This window comes from Andrographis paniculata, unplaced genomic scaffold (genome assembly GCF_009805555.1).
Source record: "Andrographis paniculata isolate CXL003 unplaced genomic scaffold, ASM980555v1 Contig32END, whole genome shotgun sequence".
NCBI classification, from domain to species: Eukaryota; Viridiplantae; Streptophyta; class Magnoliopsida; order Lamiales; family Acanthaceae; genus Andrographis; species Andrographis paniculata.
This window is the reverse complement of record NW_026137565.1, coordinates 2,717,926-2,740,163: the sequence shown is the minus strand read 5'-3', so window position 1 is coordinate 2,740,163 and position 22,238 is coordinate 2,717,926. Positions and strand designations below refer to the sequence as shown.

The 22,238-nt window shown below is 28.3% G+C and overlaps 2 protein-coding genes across 2 annotated transcripts; both read right to left on the bottom strand.

Annotated features, from left to right (window-relative positions):
* Positions 1 to 5,399: 5,399 nt before the first annotated feature.
* LOC127247743 (peroxidase 3-like) lies at positions 5,400 to 9,379 on the bottom strand. Its single transcript, XM_051269727.1, has 4 exons — positions 9,171 to 9,379; positions 7,881 to 8,069; positions 6,493 to 6,658; positions 5,400 to 5,883 (listed from the first exon to the last, which is right to left on the bottom strand). Exons 1-4 carry the CDS (start codon positions 9,375 to 9,377, stop codon positions 5,474 to 5,476), a joined length of 972 nt encoding a protein of 323 aa, XP_051125684.1. The 5' UTR covers positions 9,378 to 9,379; the 3' UTR covers positions 5,400 to 5,473.
* Positions 9,380 to 19,081: 9,702 nt separating this feature from the next.
* Positions 19,082 to 22,026, bottom strand: LOC127247742 (peroxidase 1-like). Its single transcript, XM_051269726.1, has 4 exons — positions 21,724 to 22,026; positions 20,956 to 21,144; positions 20,398 to 20,563; positions 19,082 to 19,699 (listed from the first exon to the last, which is right to left on the bottom strand). The coding sequence occupies exons 1-4, from the start codon at positions 21,997 to 21,999 to the stop codon at positions 19,290 to 19,292; spliced, it is 1,041 nt and encodes a 346-aa protein (XP_051125683.1). The 5' UTR covers positions 22,000 to 22,026; the 3' UTR covers positions 19,082 to 19,289.
* Between the last annotated feature and the right edge of the window lie 212 nt (positions 22,027 to 22,238).

The following is a 22,238-nucleotide window of genomic DNA, read 5'->3' as shown; positions in this document are numbered from 1 at the left end:
CACGATTATGATGAACAGTTTTGATTGAATTCCAACATATAATTAAGCAGCTGGAGAAGTTTGACATACATTCATTAATTTATGGTATTTAATTAGGAATCTCAACAACTTTGAAATTTAATAAAGCACGTTCTAGCCACGAACCCTAACTACAATTTCCCTCCATATATTCCTAATGAACTAACAAATCAAATAATGAAATAAATAATAAGATAAAAGCTACAGCAAGCCAGAATGCTTTTTAATTGATTAATTGGTGTTTGTTCATAGCAAAAGTAATTAAGAGACGTTTGGTATAGAGAATGGAATTGCAGACAAATAAGAATAGAGAATGAAATTTGAGAGAAAATGAATTGAGTAGAGTCTTGTATGGTAGAATAGAGAATTCAATTGAGAAATATAAAAAAATGAATGGATCGGACAAGAATAAATGATTAATCTAACAAAATAGAGTTTTAGCTAGTGAGAACTTATGAAAAAAATATTTCGGTTACTTTTTTTAAAACAAAAAATTATATATTATAAATTATTATAAAAATTAAATAATAAAAAAAATAAAAAAATAAAATAGGTAAGTAGAATATTAATAAAAAACAATACTAAATGAAAAGAAAACCAATATACTGCAAATCATTTCTCTCTATTTCTCTTAATAATATGGGGCGTTTGGTACAGAGAATGAAATTGCATGAGAGCAGAGAATGAAATTGGAGAGAAAGGAAATTGAATAGAGAATGAGAATTAATTCTCTTGTTTGGTAGAATAGAGAATGAGAATTAATTCTCTTGTTTGGTATAATAGAAAATTCAGTTAAGAAATGTAAAAAAAAATAAATGGATCGGACAAGAATAAATGATTAATCTAATAAAAGAGAGCTTTAGCGAGTGAGAATCGTGAAAAAATATTTATGGTAACTTTTTTTTAAAACAAAAAATATAAATTATATACTAAGTTTTGTAAGATCATATATTAGTATAATTTTTTTAAAAAAAATCGTAAAAAATTAAATATTTGAATGATAAATTAAAAATAATTTTTGTAAAACTGAAATAATATAATATAAATAATTATAAAAATTAAATAGTAAAAAAAAGAATAAAAAAATTAAATATATATATACTGGAACATCATTTCTTTCTATAAATATAGGAGAGAAATAAAAATAATTTATTTTTCAACTTTCATTTATCTGACTCAAATAAACAAGACAAATGGAAACATTTCTATTTCTCTGCTGCCAATTCCCTGTACCAAACACACCCTACGAGAGAAATAGAAATAATTTATTTCTCAAATTTTATTTCTCTAATTCAAACAAACAAGAGAAATAAACATATTTTCATTTCTTTGCTGTCAATTCTATATACCAAACACACTCTATAAGAGAAATAGAAATAATTTATTTTTCAAATTTTATTTATCTAATTCAAACGAACAATAGAAATAAAAATATTTTCATTTATCTTCTGTCAATTCTCTATACTAAACACACCCTTATTGAATTAGGAAATGCTTAGACGATATCCGTGTAATGCACACAGTTGGTATTATATATATATATATATATTAAATAGATTTAATAAATCTAAAATGTTTTTTAATTTAAATTTTATCAACATTTATATTGGTATAAAGTGTTACCTATGCAAGATGATTATGTGTGTATTACTTGAAATGATAACTAGCTTAGTTTCTTGTGTTTTGAGTTTAAGGTCTTTTGATGTTAAGTATTGAAAATTATGTCTGCAATTTAAAATATAATATTTTTGTATCGAGTTGTTAATAAATAATATATCTATATATTATTGGGAGTGTATGTGTATATTATATTTTTTATAATATTAATTAGCATAGAATCCTGTTAAAAAAGTTGTTGGTGAACACATACTTTAAATATTATAGTTTAAAATTCATTGATATAGAATCATTGAATTCTCCTTACAAATAATTCATTCTTTGCTTGTGTTTTGGTGTATTTGAGAATAATAAAGTTTTGCATTAAGATGATTCTTTGGTTTATTTAAATATATATTTGATTTGATGTTTTGAATGATAAATAATTTTTAATTCAATATATTAAATATAAAATAAATGTATTATTTGATATTTTTAAAAAAAGAATAAATTATTGTTGGTGAATAATAAAAAGAAATAGTTGAAAGTTTTCGTTATTACTTAACTGTCTTAGTTTTAATAAATATATAATATTTTTTTCACAAACATCACATCTAAACAATTATTTAAAGATAAAAAATCCAAAATCATAATAATAAAACAAAAATAACCAACTACTTAGTAGTTAATCATGATTATGAAATGTTAAACAGTACTGGAACAAAAAACAATATTCTACATATGTTTATTGTTGGGGACTGATTTATCGAACAAAACACATTCAAACACTTTAAAGGGTTAACTCCCGAAGCGTGGCGGGGTCACAGTTATAATTACGTTTCAACAACAAAAAACAATGCAGAACATAAAACAACAATAAGACAAGGTGTTTGTTGACCCGGTTCAATTATCAACCAATCTACATCCAGGGATTCCAATACAGGAGACATTCTACTAATAAGTACTGATTACAAAGTATAAACAATCATAACTTCTTCAACTCAAACTCCTATCATGGTCTACCTTGGAAAATACTTCCACAGGTTCACGTTGTCACAAACGCGTACTGACAACGACCATATAGCAGAGCCGCTTAGAGTTTGATCATCCTCTCCGGTTGGAACTCCTTTAACTCCGATCACGTCGACCTCTCTGGCGAATTTTTCTGTCAAAAACTATCGATATGGATAGAGTGATGAGAGCTTCACTCAATATTCTTCTCTCTAAAGTATGATCTCCAAATCAATCATCATCAATCTTCAACCCTATTCGGCTGAGTAAATCACTCACATTCCTAAAATAAAAGATTCTACATTAATTTTCCTTTGCACCGAAATGGAAGGAGTAAGTTTCCATGTTTTTATCTTTCCACAAATATATCTTTTGTTTTTTGGAAAGTCTTTACTGCATAAATTAAGACACCATTAGTTCATATGCCAAAATAATTTAGAGCGATTTCCATTCACATTTATTAAATATATCAATCTCAATTACTCTAGCAAAAATATGCTAATATATATCGACTTTTAAAACATAAACCGTGAAGATTAATTATATTAAGTCTATAACGATTGATAATCTAATTTAACCAATTAAGCAATATGGACATCTAATTTAACATCAAAATAAATAGAAGTTTAGAACTAAAGATGTCGAATATTTTATTGGACAAAACAATGAAGAAAGTAATATGGTTCCATTAGTTTCTACTTATTGGATAACGCATTCATTAAAGATATGTCATTTATCTAAATTAAACTATAATCCAATATTTTTATAAAAGTTACTATAAATTAATAAACAAAGTCAATCAAACTCTATATATATATATAAATATCACTACAAGAAAATATCAATTTTGTAACGACGTTTTTTTGTTCCTAAATCTAATTTTTTCGTTCATAAATCTAATTTTTCCGTTACTAGTGCTATTAGAGACAGAATTTGGGATAAAATTACGTTAGCTACATGAACTTTAGAAACGAAATTCCGTTACAAATATATTATTTTTTTGTAGTGTATATAAAAAAAGATATAAATTTTCTAAATTCATAATTATTTTAAAGTTAAAAAAAAAAAGACCAATAAAATCATAATTGAATACACAACTATTTATTACTACATCCATCCACTTACAATGTTCGACATTTATTTTTTTGAATATTAATTTTTAAATATTAATTATTATATCTAAACGTAGTATAAATAAGAAGAAAAAGACAAAAATACCTATTAGTGTCTTATAATACATATTTGTATAAAAAATTATACATTATATTTTTAATGTTATTACAGAATCACAATAGTGTGCTTTACTTTAAAATTGCTAATTTAGTTTTATTAAATCTTAACCATCCTATTGTATATGTATGTCTCTAATCCAATAAATAGCGATATAAAAGAGTGTTTGAAAAATAGTTTTTCAAAGAGCTTTCACGAAGTGAAAAAAGTTCATTCAAGTATTTGGTAAATTAATTTTTTTAAATAGCTTGTTACTTTAAAAAACCTAATTTTTTCATAATAGTTTTTCGATTTAACTTTTTTATTTATTTTTTGCCTTTAAAATTAAATATTTATTTCAAACATATTAACATATTTTTTTATTGAAACTATTTCAATTTGTTTTCTTCTAATAAATTATAAATTTACTTTTATGTATTTAAAATAATTAATTTTTTATATGTAAATTGTTATTTGCAAAATTTTTAAGTTTATTAGAATAAAGGCAAAATAAAAATAAAAATATTATTAATTTATGTATATATTCATATATATATTATCCATTAAAATTTTGTATTACATATAAATTAAATATATTGGAATAAATTTATTTAAATTTTTATGTTCAATAAAAAATAAATTAAATAAAATTTAACCTAATAAATTACATATATGTATAATTAGTTCTTTTTTTTGGTTTACATTTTATACTATTTCTAATAACAATTATTCTCGTATTTGTCAATAAACAATATATTAATTTTCTTAAAACAATTAAACAAAACAACAAAAGCAAATATTTTAATAAAATTTTCATAATATTTAAAAATTAATACAAAAAATCCTATATATCCAATTATTGAAAGAATGCAACTAGATATTTTTAAAAATAAAATATAAAATCTATTATTGTCCTGTGATGTATAAACAATTAATATTAAGCATATTGTCCGGTAAAGAATGGTCTGGTGGTGTAGGGGTTGGATTTGTGACCGTGAGGTCATGGATTCGAACCCCCGACAGTCATCTGCCACACATGGTTCGCGTAGTGTGACTTTCTCGTCGGGCCTGGTTTGCAATTAGCTAAAGATACCTTAATCAGTATTGTGTTGATGCCTTAAGCCAGGTGTAAAGATACCATGAAATACACAAACAATCATATTTTCTATTCCTATCCTTTAATTGTGATTGATGAGTTACCATATCACTTTCTAACTTTTTCTACTTTCCAGATTGTGCTCTTATATATATCCAACCAACTATTCTTGTCTAGTGAAGTATTCAAACAATCATACGCTATAAGAAATTATCAATTTTGTAACGAGATTTTTTTGTTCCTAAATTCACTTTTTTCCGTTACTAATGATATTAGAGACGGAATTAGAGATGGAATTACGTTAGCTACGTGAACTTTAGGAACGAAATTTCGTTACAAATATACTACTTTTTTTTTTTTTTTTTTTGTAGTGATATGAACACATTACACTTCACATATTGGTGTAAGATCCTAAATTCTCCTGAAAGGATTGAGCTGGTTTATGATATTGTGTCTTTTTTTACCCCAAGTTTTTCTATTGCTTAGGGTTCACAATCAGTGATATAAAATAACTTATGGAAAAATTTTCAACTACTCTTAACTTCAATTAACAAAAGAACAAACCTTTCTTACTTCTCCAGAAGTTCCTGTCAGCACTCCAATTCTTCCCATCTTCTCCATTGAAACTGCAAAGTCGTCGAAGAAAGTGTTATCAAACCCATAGAATGAATGACTTTGTATGTATCTTTTGGTGTATGCATTGTTCATCAGTGCAGAATCTGTCTGCAAAAGTCCCTTTCTTTTCTTCACATTTCTGAAATAGCTGTTGTCGAAATCCCTGAAGCTGCCTGGATCCATTTCTACGTAGGTCTTTTTGTCGTTTAGCTGGCATGCCCTCTTGAGGGCAGCGACATAGTTGGGGTTCATCGTAGTGTCGGCGTCGCCCCTCCCCGTGAAGTTGTATATGCGAGTCGTGAACCAGGAGCAATGGCAGATGCCAATGGTGTGACTTCCTGAAAGGTGTAGTTAGAAATGTTCAAATGATACATGAAAGATATAGTAATTATGTAAACTTATTAATGCATATTTTGTTAGAATATCAAACTGAAATTCTTTATTTCAATCGTAAGTATGTAAACTTATTAACGCATATTTTGTGAGAATATCAAACTGAAATTCTCACTACAAAAAACTATCAATTTTATAACAAGATTTTTTCGTTGTTAAATCCACTTTTTCCGTTACTAATGATATTAGAGACGGAATTTGTGATGGAATTGCGTTAGTTACGCGAACCTTAGGAACGAAATTCCGTTACAAATATACTATTTTTTTGTTGTGTCTATTTCAATCGTAAGAATCCGTACATGATATAAAAATCATCTAAATAATGCAAAAGTCCTGCAGATCTCTTAAATAAGACAACTACCATAAATATAATATATTGCTTAATACTTCAATGATTTTTATTAAAATCCTATTCTAGCGAGTATGTCAATATTACAATAAATTATTTATGATCATTATAATTCATACATTTAAATTCAAAATGGTGAATGAAGGTGTGTAAAAATATTGTAATGAAATTTACTCTACATTTTCTTCTTTTTATTTTTCATTACCTGAAAGGACAACTAGATCTTTGGTACTTAAGCCCTTTGAAGCGAACAATGTTACTAATTGTGTAATGTTGAAGGAAGGAAGTGGGATATTGGCCGAGGCTTGTTTGGCACTCGATTTTCTACCATCTCTTCGACCCAAGGGAACGTTCCAAAATGGCCCTTTAATCTATAACACAAGTATGCACAAAAAAAAATAGTTTGATATATTAGTGATCAATATAGGAAATTACAATATGTCGATCGATACAAATCTAATAGAAAAAATACAAATTATAATTTTTTATATATAATTATCGAAATTCATTCCATTGTCTCCCTTTTCTTTTTGTTACGCTAGAGCGTACAAAGAGTAGCAAATATATAGGGTTTCTTCACTCAATTCAATTTTTTATCTAACATAATTCTTAATACTCTCTCCCTTCTAAAACAATAGGAATATTTGAGATGAGTACCAAAATTAAGGAGTAATACAATATTAAATGGATACTGAGTATAAAAATATTTATAAAAGACCAAAATGTACTTTATGTAAGTATTGTGAAAAAATAGGGATAGGTTTGTAGAAAAAGTGGGGAGTTAGTTACAAAAGTAAAAATGAGAGTATTGTTTTAACACTGACGAAAAATGACAAAATGAGACTATTATATTTTACGGAGAAAGTATATATTGCCGTTGTCTCAACTCAATGTCCCCTTATTATAATTTTGGTTTGTCGCACTCAACATATCTATTTTTAATTATAGTAAAATACATTTAATTTTTACAAAATATTTATTTTATTTGTATTTTCAAAGACAAAAATATCAAAATCATCTCATACATTTTAACAAATAAAATATTACTCCCTCCGTCCCACATACCATGTCCACGTTGCTGTTTCTGTCCGTCTCATATTCCATGTCACTTTCCTTTTTTGGAAAATGATTAAACACTTTAATCTCATTTTAAATTTTTTAATTTTTTTTAAATTTTAATTAAACTAATTAGTTATCTTAATCTTAATTTATAATTATTTATATTATAGGATAATTATTTTCACTAATACATACTTAATTATCTACTAATTATACCCCTCCTAAAATACCGTGTCTACAGTGTAACAGACACAGTATATGGGACGGAAGGGAGTATTATTTTTTAATATACTAAAAAAAACAAAGAGATACATTGAGTTAGGACAAAAGGAGTACAATATTTATATTCTTTCTCTCGTAAAAGTTAATAATTCAATATAAAATATTATTTTTTATATTACGGACACGATTTTCTATGCTTCACACTAAAAGAAAATCTCAACTAAAACTCTAAACAAATAAACCATATAATGCACGTGTGTGTTTGCACACACGTGTTTGTGTATGAAAAAAGATTTTGAAAGAAGGTGTTGCCTGTAAAATTGCATCTCTTGCAGCTAAAGCCAAAATATCGGCACATGAAACTTTTCGAGGGCACTTCTTTTCGACTGCCAATTTGACAGCATCGATCACTTGGAATCCTCGAAGGTGTTGGTTGGGGATCATATCTTTCTCTGCTAAGTTATTTCTCGTAGAGTTTAGGAGTATCGATCCATCACATCCCTGCATGTATTGATCAACCATCAACTAAATCACTGTTTAATTATTTAATCAATGTTCATATATATATTCTTACATGATCTAAGTTTTTTTATTGCTTCATAGTGTTTTCAATTACATTGAGCAAAATAATTTTAGAAAATTATTATGTTTTGGCAGTTCCTGATTTAGTCCTGTTATTCAAACATCAGGTGAGGCTCATGTGAGCTTATAGGATTAGAATCTAACTACTGCGAATTAGAACTGTTAAACCAATATAGTAGTTCATGAGCCAAGCTTGACACGACTCGTTAATAGTTTAATTCGACTTTTAACAAAGATAAACAAGTCGACTTCAAGCTAAAAATTTATTATTTCAATAAATGAGTCGAGCTCAAGCTCGAGCTCCACTCGCTGGTAGCTTAATTGAGCTCGTTCGTGATAATAGATTTATATTATTTTATATATTAATACTTTCTCCGTCCTAAAACAATAGGAATATTTGTGATGGACACGACAATTAAAGAGTTATAGTATTATATTAATAGTAGGTGTAGAAATGTTTTTAAAAAACTAAAATGACCATACCTTATATAATTATTATGAAAAAGTATGAATAGTTTTGTAAAAAAATGAATAGTTAGTTACCAAAAATAAAAATGAAACTATTGTTTTAGGACAGACGAAAATGGCAAAATAAAACTATTATTTTGTGACGAAGAGAGTATAATATATATGATTTTTATATCAAAAATTTATTTATTAATAAAATTTGAATATTTTATTATAATAAATTATAAATTAAAAATTATATCGTAATGATTAAAAAATATATAAAATATGAATAAAATTCGAGTCAAACTTGAACTCGAGCTCGAGCTTTACCAGCTAAGCTCGAATTTGAATTTGAGCCCAATGAGTCAAGTTCGAACTACCATTTTAACTTAAATTCTTAGCGAGCAAAGTCGAATTTGTATTGTTTTAACAAATTTGACTTGAGTTTGAACAACATATGCTCGAGCTTACTCGGCTTGTTTAATAGCTCTATTGCGAAATAAATTATAAAATTAATGATCAAACATACAAATGGATGAAATAGTTAGCAACATTAAGGCTTGTACATACCAGAACAAAACAATCGTGGAAATGCAATCTCAGCAATGCCGGTGCGAGGGACGGTGCTATAGAAATATACCTCGCTGTTGTGTCGCGGACGATCTTCGCCAAACTCGGGCATGTCTTGGAATAGAAATCAAGGCTCAGTTTGTGTGCATCAACAGAAAGCAAGATAAAGAGCAGAAAGAAAACCATGGAAGGCTTTAGATCTGACATGTTTCTTGATTTAATTTGCTATATTTTAGGAAAGATTTTTATGAAATGAGGAAATCGAACTTCTTTAAATGCTAATTTTACATCTTCGAAATTAGATAGTGGTTAATTAATAACATTTAACATGTGTTTTCATTTGAATTGTACTCAACTAGTAAGCATATTCGATATCACTGCGAGCTTCTCGAAATTAGGTTAATTCGATAACAAATTAATATTACGGGATCACATCATGACAAGAAAAAGATTTTAATGATAGACGTGCAAAATAAATAATATTACTTCTGTCCGGCTCTAAAAGTTCGATTTACTTTTTGCATGTTGACATTTAAATATCAATTATTATATCAAAACGTAATACAAATTAAAAAAAAAATTAAAAAAATACTTTAATTAGTGTCTTATAATACTAATATAAAAATATTTATACAAAAAATTATATAAGAATAAAAATAATTTTAATGTTTAGTATAACGAGTAAAAAGTAAATGTAACTCTTAAAGGCGGACGGAGAAAGTATAATTTCCTCATTATTCTATCCTTTTAGATATATATATATATATATATAGCTAAATTTGAACTATAACTCTTCGATTCCACCGTATGTCATAAGCAACATTTGAAGCCTTTGGTTACTCATATAAACTTGTGCAAAATAAGAAAATAATAATATATTGAGAGTAAGTCGTGGGATCTCAATGATTTCGACTTATTTTGGGGCAATGTCTTGCTTTTGCAGTGTCAAATTTTGTTAATTTTTATTATCTAATTGTAATTATTATTATTATTATTATTATTACATAATCATGATTCTCTCTTTTAATTAAATTGCAGCATGTGAATTTCCATACTTTGAGGAGAAATTACAGCTGGAGAAGTTGACATTGCAGACTGTTACATTAGCAGGCATTAATTAAACATGCCTACTGTTAAAAAAAAAGGCATTAATGGAATTTAATAAAGCATATTGTAGCCACGTACCCTGACTACAAGTAACGGTACTTATCTCTCCCTTTTATTTATGAATTACGAAATTAAATAAAGAACACCACTGCAAATACAAGTGACTTCTTATTCTTTTTTAAAAAAAATATATTTGTTTAGTAAAAGATAACTATAATCTATTATGACAATGCAAAGTTTATTATTATACTTGCAATATTTGAATTTTTTCATATATATATATATTGTAATGAAAAAAATGAGAAATAAAAAAAATAAAGAACACAGAAATTTTATATTTTACGTAGTTTGGTGACGGTGTGTTAACATATGTTCAAGGGCAAGAACCAAAGAAATTTTATTATATTGATTCAGAGAGTTACAATCATTATCATGCGGCTATGAACCATAACTACTATTTATAAGTACCCCAAAATACCCTAAACCCTAAACTCATTTCTTATTAATTAGAATGGACCTAAAAGGAACTCTGTCAATTGAAATGGTATTTTCGCTTTGGTTCTGGGTTGGATAGACTGCTAAATCCAAGTCACGTTTCAACAATTTCTACCTTGACTTGAAGTTTCTCCAACCGCTAAAGGTTCATCGGTATCTCTCAGTCGCCTCATTCCTGTCAGATGCCCCGAGAGGACTTTACCTCCTACGAATATTCACCAAGTTCAAGCAGTGCTCGAACTTCTTCGTCGGTAGCGCCTTTGTCAACATATCAGCTGGATTGTGTTATGTAGCTATTTTCTGAATAGAAAACATGTTTCTCTTCAGAACATAACGGATGAAATTCAAGCTTACATCAATATGTTTGGTTCTCTCATGATACACCGGATTTTTAGCCAAAGTCAAAACACTCTGACTATCACAGAATAACACTGGTATCTCCACCTTCAGACCCAAACTCTGCACCAGACTATGTAACCAGATACTTTCCTTAACATCTTCAGTCATTGACATGTATTCCGCCTCAGTTGTCGACAATGCAACTGTAGGTTGTAAAGTACACTTTCAACTGACTACACATCCAAAGAGAGTGAAGACAAAGCAAGTCAGTGATCTTCGTTTCACTAAGTCACATCCAAACATAGTGAAGATGAAGCAAGTCAGAAATCAAAGTCTGCATAGCCAACCACACCATTACCATGGCCTTTATCATCATATACCAGACAAATCAGGCGCTTATTTCAAATATTGCAAGATCCACTTTACAACTCCCCAGTGAGTTTTACCCGGATTAGCCATAAACCTTCTCACCACATTAACCGCCAATGCATAAGCCACTGAATCAATGTCACATGTATTGACACATCCTACGAGAAATTTAGAGTAATCAAAAGGTTTACCGGACCATACCTCTTGAGGAGTCTTTAAGTCAATTGCAGTTGATGGAGATCTATTAACCAGATAGCTGGCAGAGTTAACTGTTTGAGTCCAGAATTGCTTAGATAAGCCAGCAAATATGCGCATACACCTAGCACACACCATGAGGGTTTGGTTCATACGCTTTGCAACCCCATTTTGTTGTGGTGTGTGTCGTACAATGCAGTATCTCACTATACCTTATTTCTTGCAGAAATCATCAAATGGAGTGTTGGAGAACTCCAACCTATTATCAGTTCTTAGAGACTTGACCTATTTACCCGTTTTTTTTTCATTCATGGTCTTCCACTCCTTGAACTTCCTAAACACCTCATCTTTAGTCTTCAAAAAATACAACCAAGACTTTTCTTGAATAATCATCTATGAAAGTGACAAAGTAAGAACAACCGCCGTACGATTTCACCGGAGAGGACCCCATAAATTTGAATGAACATACTCCAGAATTTCTTTTGAAGTGTGACAACCGGTACTAAATCCCACCCTGCGTTGCTTCCCTTTTACACAAGCCTCACATAATTGAATTTTACCTGTCACATCCCCACCAAATAAACCATGTTTGCTCAGCAAAGACAACCCCTACTCACTCATGTGACCCAATCGATGGTGCCACAAATTTGTTGTGTCATCATATTCATCCAAGGACTGGGATACCGCCGCCGTTCCCATCACTGAACTACCCTGTAGAAAATAAATTTCATGCTGCAGTTTTCCCTTCATCATTACCAGAGCACCCTTTAGGACTTTCATCCACTCACCTTCACCATGATATTTTAAACCATTCTTGGCTAAGGTGCCAAGAGAAATCAAATTCTTTCTGAGTTTAGAAACATACCAGCAGTCACATTTCTTGACGGTACAGTCATGCAATTTTATCTGCACTATCCCACTCCCCTTTATGGCTAGTACCCCATCATCGTCTAACTTCACCGTTTCATTCCACTCTTTGAAAGAAGTGAGTGATCACGAGAGAATGTCATATAGGGAGAAGCACCGGTATCCATAATCCAAGTATCAGCAGTACTAGCACTACACACTGTCAGAACTTCACCAAGGTTCCCATCACCAAAATTGTCTTGTAACACAATAGCATTGCCACTATTACTAGACTCAACTTTTCTATTTCCCTTCTTCTGTGGACAATCCTTTTTAATGTGCTCATTCTCCTTGGAAAGATAACATTTAACTTTGCTAGGTGATTTTGATTTTGAACACGACCTCCCATTCTCATTACCTCTCTCATGTGGTCTTCCCCTACCTACGAATAGACCTGAACCCTTTTCTAGATAAACCTTTCTTTTCAATACTTTGGACATAAGAGCATCTTTCACATCATTAACAAAATTGTAGTTCTATTATATAGCATAGTATCTACAAAATTCTCATATGAACCAGGTAGTGAACACAGTAAAATTAGGGTTTGATCTTCATCATCTATTTTAACCTCAACTCCTTGAAGATCTAGAATAATACGGTTAAAGGTATCAAAATGATCATTTACTTGAGTACTTTCGGACATCCGGAGGATGTAAAGTCGTTGCTTCTGATATAACATGTTCGTGAGAGAGTTGTTCTGGTACTTCTCACACAGTTTATCTCATAGCCTATAAGCCATCGTTTTATTTACAACCTTCCATAACACCTCATCAGTAACTGACAGCAAGATCGCAGAATGAGCCATTGCCAAAATCTCTCTATTCACCTTTTTCTTCATGTCTTTAGGAAACTTGTCTTCTCTCTCCAACGCAGCCGCACATCTCTGTTGAACCAGAAGTGTCCTCATCTTGACCTTCCAGAGCATGAAGTCATTCGACCCATTAAACTTCTCCAGATCAAACTTATATGAAGACATCTTCAATCAATCAGATATAGCTCTGATACCACTTGTTATGAGAAAACGAGAAACAAAGCAAATAAAGAATACAGAGGTTTTACGTGGGTCGGTGATGGTGTCTCAACCTACGTCCACGGGCAGAAACCGGAGAGATTTTATTATACTAATTCAGAGAGTTACAATCATTTTCCTACGGTTATGAACCATGGCTATCTATTTATAGCACCCTAAGCTCATTTGTTATTAATTAGGATAGATCCAAAGAAATTCTGACAATTGAATAACTTTTTCGCTTTGGTTCCGGATCGAGAAGAACACTAAATCGAAATCACGTTTCACCGTATATATATATATTGCAATAGCTTCATCTATGTGAAAATTTGTTGCTCATCTGGTTGAGCAACCTCTTCTACATATATATTGCAGATTTATATATATTCCATCCGTCCTACCATATTAGTCCCTTTTTTTTTTCTTTTTTTTTTTAGTCATCTTACCAAATTAGTCTATTTTTTCTTTTTTTAATCATCTCACCATATTAGTCCATTTTTTTATTATAGTAATAATTAATAACTGATACTTATAATTAAAAAACTTAACCATATTCTATTAACTTACAGATTTATATATATTCCCTTAGTCCATTTTTTTTAGTCATCTCACCAAATTAGTCTATTTTTTCTTTTTTTAAGTCATCTCACCAGATTAGTCCATTTTTTTATTATAATAATAATTAATAACTAATACTTATAATTAAAAAACTTAACTATATTCTATTAACTTACTAATATATTTAGTTTTACTGTTTGTTTAGTGGTAAATTAAGAAATTCAACTAAAATTTTGAATAATAAAAATAAAATAAATATTTTAATATGATATAAATAAGTATTCATAAAAAATTTTAAATTTCTTAAATTAATGCTTTAGTGTAATACAGAAAACAAATGATGTTTGATTTGAAAATGTATGGTCGGAAAATTAACTAAAAATATACTCTCTCCGTCCCAGTGCAAGGTTGCCGTTTACTTTTTGCATGTAGATTTTTGAATATTAGTATTATAATGAGTTACAGTGAAAAAGAAAGAAATACCCCTATTAGTATTGTGTTATATAAAAATAATGACATTTGTGTAATATAGTGTAAGTTGGAAGGATATTTATTATGTTAAGTAAGTAATACAATTACTAAATTAGGAAATAATAACCTTGTTTTGGGACGGACGAAAGTGGAAAATGACAACCTTTCAATGGGACAGAGAGAATATTTGATTTTGAATTTTTTTTCTTTATTCGAAAAACTAAAAAAAAACCTTATTTATCATGCAAAATTATAAAATTATTTTTAATTTTGGTATTTCAACATAACATATTATATGCTAGTACCGTCTATATAATTCAATTAGAGATAGTTTAAGAAAGTATATGGAAAATATCGAATTATATTGTAAACCGTACTAAATTTTTTAATTCATTAAAAAACATATTGATACTCTATTGTATATTCAGTATATATAAAAATATAGATTTTTTTTTTAGCACCCATATATATTGACAATATCATGTATATCATTATTATATAAAAAAAGCATATCGTACTGAAAATTTAAATTTTTTTCGATATTTTTTTTTTGTATGAGTATGCATGTTATTTCCGTGATTCAATTTTTTTATTAGTGAATTCGGTATGTCAAAATATTTGTATGGCATTGGTTCGGTAAAATATCATACCAAAATTTTTGATACCGTATATAATGTGGCATTAGATTTGATGTGTCATAATGAACTATTTTTAACAACAATCAATTTCGAAAAATTTTTAAGTATTTTTATTTAAAATTTTTATTATTACGTTTTTTATTGTATTAATTACATCTAAATTATTTAAATTAATTTTTTTTTATCTAATTGCATGTATTGATTACAATAGATACAATTATTATTATTATTTTTAAATAATTTTAGTATATAAAAATTTCAATGCTTAAAAATTAAATAAAAAATATTTAAACTTTTAATTTAATATTTTTTCAAATAAAAATAAACTTATTACATCAACTAATCAAACCAATTAATTATGTAACACAACATTTCTTAAACTGCGTATAAAAAAAACGTGGACTAATTCCACGGGACGGTAGGAGTAGTATATTGTTTATTACTCCCTCTGTCATAGTTAATTTGGGCGTGCTACCCTATACACGAGAATTTAGGTAAAATATGATTAGTAAGTAAGTAAGAAGTGTATTAGTAAAAATAATTATAGATTAAGATTAAGATAACTAAATAATTTAATTTAGATTAAAAAAATTATAAAATATAAAGTTTAAAATATAATTAAAGTGTATACTTATATTTTTAAAAAATGAAAGAACAAGTTATGTGGGACGAACGAAAATATAAAATAAGGACAAATTATGCGGGACGGACGAAAATAAAAAATAGAGACAAGTTATGTGGAGCGGACGAAAATAAAAAATAGGAACAAATTATATGGAACGGAGGGAGTATATATTGTTGGGCTATCAGTTCGTCCTGATAACCGCCACCATATTAGTATATACATATTACTCACTTCATCCCAATTGAAATGCGCATTTTGAAGTTTTCTAATAAATTAAAAAATGTAAATTTTTTCATATTTTTGTCATTTTAATTTTATCTATAAAGTAATTGTATGTTTATAATGTATACTTATTATTTTTTTTAATATAGGAAAGTGATATTTTTGAGTGAGATCGACAAAAATGATAAAAAAATTACTCTCTCTGTCACATTGAAATGTTACAATTTTCTATTTTCGTCCGTCCCAAAAAAAAAGGTTATCATTTCTTAATTTAGTAACTGTACTACCCACCTAACATAATAAATACGCTTTCAACTTACAATATATTACACAAATGTCATTACTTTTATATTACACCATACTAATAAGGGTATTTTTGTCTTTTTCACTATAATTCAATATAATACTAATATTCAAAAATCTACGTGCAAAAAGTAAATATCACTTTTCCAATGAGAGGGGATGGTGTATTTTGAATTGGGACATAGAAGTATAAATTAATTTAATTTGTTTAAACGAAAGAATAAATAATATTAGTTGTGTTAATGCAATTAAATACTCTCCGCATGTTTTTCTATCTTAATATGTTTGTAGCCGTTGACATATTCATTTTTGTAATAAAATTTATCAATTTTTAAGAAATATAAATTAACTTGAATACATTACATTATCCAAGACCCAGTTAAAATATCTTATTTATATATCTATTAGATATATATTTATATATTTAATTTTTTATTTGTTTTATAAAATTAATTTATGTTAATTATAAATAAGTATATTTTCTTTTCTTCAAGTAAAAATAGCTTATTTGAATATGATACGAAGATTAAAAAAAATAAATATTATATTAAAAATATAATAGAAGTAAAAAAAATAATTGCATATATCTTTTAATATTAGTTAAGCCATCTCTAACTCATCGATTCCATTTATCCAGTTTTAATTCTAAATATGCAGTTGCTACGGTAATTATAAACAAATATTCAATTTTTACAACTATAACTCAATTTTTCACTATTATTCTTCAAATATTCAATTTTTCCTATTATTTTAAACAAATTTTTATTTTTATAATTTAAAATAATTTTTTTAAAAATTTAGAAAAATAAAAAATAAATTTAAAAGTTTAAATTAAAAATTTTAAAATATATATATAAAGCAACGCTAATGCCAAAAAATGACGCAAGATTCCAACCGATGCCAAATAAACCAACTCAAAATCATTAATAATTAAGTCTGATAAAGAGAATGTAAAACAGTAGAAATTGTATTAATATATAATAAATGGTGAATAATAGTTACATTGAAAATTTGACTTTATCAAAGTTAATGATAGACTAAATTTAAGTGAAAGAAGAATAAATTTGACAGACAAAAAAACATATAAAATTTTTATTTATTTATATTATATTAAATTTTATATTTTATAAAATCATATATTATCCCCGTCACACTCTAAAGATGTCATTTACTTTTTGCATGTTGATATTTGAATATTTATTATTATATCAAAACGTATTACAAATTTAAAAAAAATAACAGAAATATATCCATTAATGTCTTGTAATACTAATAGAAAAATATTTGTACAAATATTATACAAATATAAAGATATTATTAATATTAAGCACAATAACGTAGAAGATAATTGTGACTCTTATAAAAGGACGGAGAAAATATATTTTATATATTTTTAACAAATATTTTTATTCTCAAAATTTCAAGCTGCCGATAAGGTTGAATACCTATCCTCCCATGTCTCTACACCCTTTTGGGTGATAAATTTTTTTGGAGGATCTTCCTAGCCTGGTTAGGTAAGTATCTGATTGATTCAGTTCAGCCATATATAGGGGAAGGCCTTGGTATGGATTCTTTTGTACCCATATTTGAGCCCAAAATGTTGATAAAGCCTTATATATTGAGCATTCCCAAATTTCTTACTATAACCAAAATATATTTTTTTTGGGATTGTCGGTGAATGTTTCTAGAAAAATAAATAAACGATGCGTACTAATAGATGCGTACTAATAGATGCGTATCCCTATTAGTGTAAACTTTTAAGTGAGGCAGTAATTTAGAGTATACGTTACAGTGAGTATCTCTACTGCATTACCTTTTTTATATCTCTTATTCACCTCATATCCACGTCAATATTGAAATGGCTTCTTTTAACACCGGTTATAGTATCATTATTTTTACCTATTACATTTATAATTATATGAAATTCATCATAATTATTTACATTTTATATATTTTTATTATCTAATAATATATAAATAATATTTATTATGTAATATTATATTTTATTTTTTAAAATATTAATTTATATAAACTATAATAATATTATATAAATTTTTATATTATGAAAAATTAAAATGATTCAAATTTATAAAATTAGTGACATTGAAAAATTTGAATGATTAAAATAAATTTGGATTAATATATTGCCTAAATAATATTTCGTTTCCGATAATTTTGATAAAGAATTAGTTGAAAAAAAATTGAATATAAAAATTTTAAAAAATTTATATGTTAAAATTGGATATATAAAAAAATTTATTAAAAAATACATAGGTGAGTCGTGATCTTTTGAAATAAATTTGAATTTCTATTTGTATGGATAAATATTGATAATTTAAAATTTTAAAATTTAGATTTTAAGTTATAATTAATTAAACAATTAATTATTTATTATTTTTATAGAGGTAACAATTCTTGATAAATGTAATAAATTGGTATTAACTGTATTTCCTAATAGAGGTAACACATGTTGTTATAATAAAAACTGACAAGGTAATAAGATAGGTAATGAAGAAGATAATTGTAACCAATGCTCTTATGTTATTTAACATGGTATCAAAGGCTTAGGTCCCGAATTCAAGTCCCACCGTCCCCGATTTGTCGTTGTCCACAGGCCAATTTTGTTTAGTGATGTTTATCTTCCTTGTCATGCACCTAATCGCTTCAGAATATATATTTTATGCCCATCTTTATTGCAAATACCCATTCAATTTAAATAAACATTACATAAAGAAGAATTAATATTAAAATTTATTCATAATCCCACACTCAAAGTAAAAATATTACAAAATGAATAAGTCGAGTAGACATAATATTCGACTTTATTGCTAACAACACACTTAATTCAAGTAAAAATTTTTAAAAACCAAACAGAAATAATCTCAATTAATAAAACCACATCTCTTCCTTATCTCACCCTGACTTCCCGTAAGGACCTCAATCTTCCCCATCTTCACCATCGAATCCGCAAAGTCCTGCAAAAATGTCGACAACCCTTGAGAGAACACGTGGCTCCTAACATAAGTCCGGGTCTCGGTGTCGGCAAGAAGAGATGAATCCGATGTAAAGAGGCCCCTTCTTTTGGCTACGTTGGTGTAATAACCCTGATCGAATGTCTTGAAGCTCCCGGGATCCATTTCAGCTAGGGTTGTGGTGTCACCTCGCCGGCACTTGCTTCTCAGCCGCGACGCGTAGTTTGGATCGAGCGATGGATCGCTGTCGCCTCTGCCCGTGAAGTTGTAGAGACGGTTCGAGAAGCTCGAGCAGTGGGAAGTTCCAATGGTATGGCTCCCTGTGTACATGATTAATAAATTAGCTACTTTTCAAAACATGTTTGGTAATGTCTAGTTTGTATGAACTTGTTGTTAAGAGATAGTAAATGTATAAATAAAATAAACATCTTTATTAATTTATGCACATGTAATTTTAGAGTGTTCTTTTGTACATGCATTCTTATTTCTTTACTATTATCAAATAATTAATTTTCTATATAAAACATATCACTTTGAATAAATATTTTTATCTCAAAAAAATCAAAGCATAAAACAATAATAAAATTACAAAATATACATATATATATATATGTGACGCATAAATTTAACCTACCACATGTATGGGTTTTTTTTTTTTTTTTTTTTTTTTAATCGGAGACATGTAGAGAAAAAGAAAAGATTAATAAGGTGGGAATGTACGATCGCTATCCGAAAGTGCGCACTGGATAAAAAATATTTGCTTTAATTTTCACCATGAAAAAAGGGTTAGTGAAAAAATTATTATTATTATTATTATTATTATTATTATTATTATTATTATTATTATTATTATTATTTCTATGTACAATGCAATCGTAGAAACTTTTGATGCTTTACATTTAATAATGTATAGCATTGCAAATTCATAATAAAAAATCCATACGTAGCAATTGTTAAGATTAAAAGTTGAAAGTTAAAATTTGAACAAGTCATGAGCAATAACATGCAATCAGATTACCTGATAGAACGACAAGATCCTTTGTGTTCAATCCCTTTGATGCGAACGATGTTTTGAGTCGAGTAATGTTGAAAGTTGGCGCCGGAATGTTTGCCAATGCTTCCGATGCATTCGACACTCTCCCATCTCTTCTTCCCAGTGGCACAGGCCAGAAAGGTCCATTTAGCTGTAAAAATCACCAAGAAAATTCAAAACAATCTACTATAACAAATTTATATGATAATCATACGGCAAACTAAATAAAATGTATTTATTATAGATTTTCGCAGAAATTAAGAGTGTTACTATCCATTCGATTAGTTTCTTTAATTCTTTATTTTTCTAAGATTGTATAAAAAAAATCTAAGGTGTGTACCGTTAGTATTTGTATTTTATGTTTAAATAGTAATTTGACGTAATATTTTGTAAAATAAATATTGTATTATTAGGGGAATATGATAATTAGGTATTAAATAAAATTTAAAAATTAAAGAAAACTGAGATATAGTTTCTACTTGTATAATTTTAAACATGCAAAGAAGGCCTTAAACAATTTTTACATCTATTTGTATGACTTACAATTGAAACCGCATCGCGCGCAACCAAAGCTAAGATGTCAGCGCAAGACACGGTGGCGGGGCACTCCTTTTCGACTGCAGATTTCACTCTATCAATCGATCCAAACCCTCGAAGTGTTAGATTGGGAGGTGAATCCCTCTCAGCTCGATTGTTCGTCGTTGAATTAATTAGCACAGAACCATCACACCCCTGCACATACAAAATGCCTAAATTATTACACCAACAATGTACAAAGGGTATGGATCAGCGGTTAAGCTGATCAGCATATATTTATACATATTTCAGTAACATATATTATATTATGTTATGGAGTTGGGTAAAGTCAAAGTCTATATTAGAAGATGGAGAAGCACCGTACTAATTTAGGATAATTATTATTTTATTTCTTATTATTTTATTTACTGTTTAATTGTTGTGCATCTAGGTCATGTTAGGTTAGACGGTCATTATTTTGGTTTTGATTACAGAGCGAATTCCTCTGTGATATTCTATTTTCATTGATTCGAATAAATTCTCTCTTCGATAACCCTAAGTCATAACATATGATAACTCAACATATGCTATATTATAAAACATCATATTCTGAATATGTATAAATAAGTCTATGTTGGTCATGCGTATGGCATATGTTGACCGATCAAATCAAAACTATGCTAACTTCGCCGGATCAGTACAGGATCTACAGCCGTGTGTATATATATAAAAGAAAAAAGAACAGACAAGATATATGTTGAAATGACATTGCAAAATGTAATAAAAGATTTATACCCTAACAAAACAGTCATGGAAGTGAAGTCTGAGTAGAGGAGCAGCCAGAGTCGGCGCAGCAGCCATTATACGGGCTGTCTCCCGTTTAACGATGTCCTCGACATTCGGACATGTCTTCTTGTAATAATCAAGGGTCAGCCCTTGAGCATTAGATAAGCTGATAATGCAAGAAAGGGATAAAAGAACTGCAAAAACAGGCTTGATGAAAGCCATTTTTAGAGAAGAATCGAAACTTTTTTGCTGATTCTGTATGCTGTGGCATGTGATCAAGACCATGTTTATATATAATCAATGTTGGGGCAGTTAAGGTTTTGTTGGGGGAACAGTTGTTTTTTCGAATTATTAATCTCATATATATGGTTGACTTTGATGATTGCTCCGGCCATGTAATTTTATTAATCGTGATTCCTTAAACATGAAATTGAAGATTGAATGATAATGTTTGAAGCTTTACTTTGTGATCTGGGAGAGATACTTTAGAAAATATTGATGTGGAACCACAAATTGAAATAGCC

Excerpts from the sequence above, each read along its gene's own strand:
- LOC127247742 (XM_051269726.1), bottom strand. The coding sequence starts at position 21,999 with ATGGTCTTGATCACATGCCACAGCATACAGAATCAGCAAAAAAGTTTC. Across the intron at positions 20,564-20,955 it reads CGCGCGATGCGGTTTCAATT|CTAAATGGACCTTTCTGGCC; the intron begins GTAAGTCATACA and ends TGATTTTTACAG. Across the intron at positions 19,700-20,397 it reads GGATCTTGTCGTTCTATCAG|GGAGCCATACCATTGGAACT; the intron begins GTAATCTGATTG and ends TCATGTACACAG.
- LOC127247743 (XM_051269727.1), bottom strand. The coding sequence starts at position 9,377 with ATGTCAGATCTAAAGCCTTCCATGGTTTTCTTTCTGCTCTTTATCTTG. Across the intron at positions 8,070-9,170 it reads TCCACGATTGTTTTGTTCTG|GGATGTGATGGATCGATACT; the intron begins GTATGTACAAGC and ends CAATACATGCAG. Across the intron at positions 6,659-7,880 it reads CAAGAGATGCAATTTTACAG|ATTAAAGGGCCATTTTGGAA; the intron begins GCAACACCTTCT and ends CTTGTGTTATAG.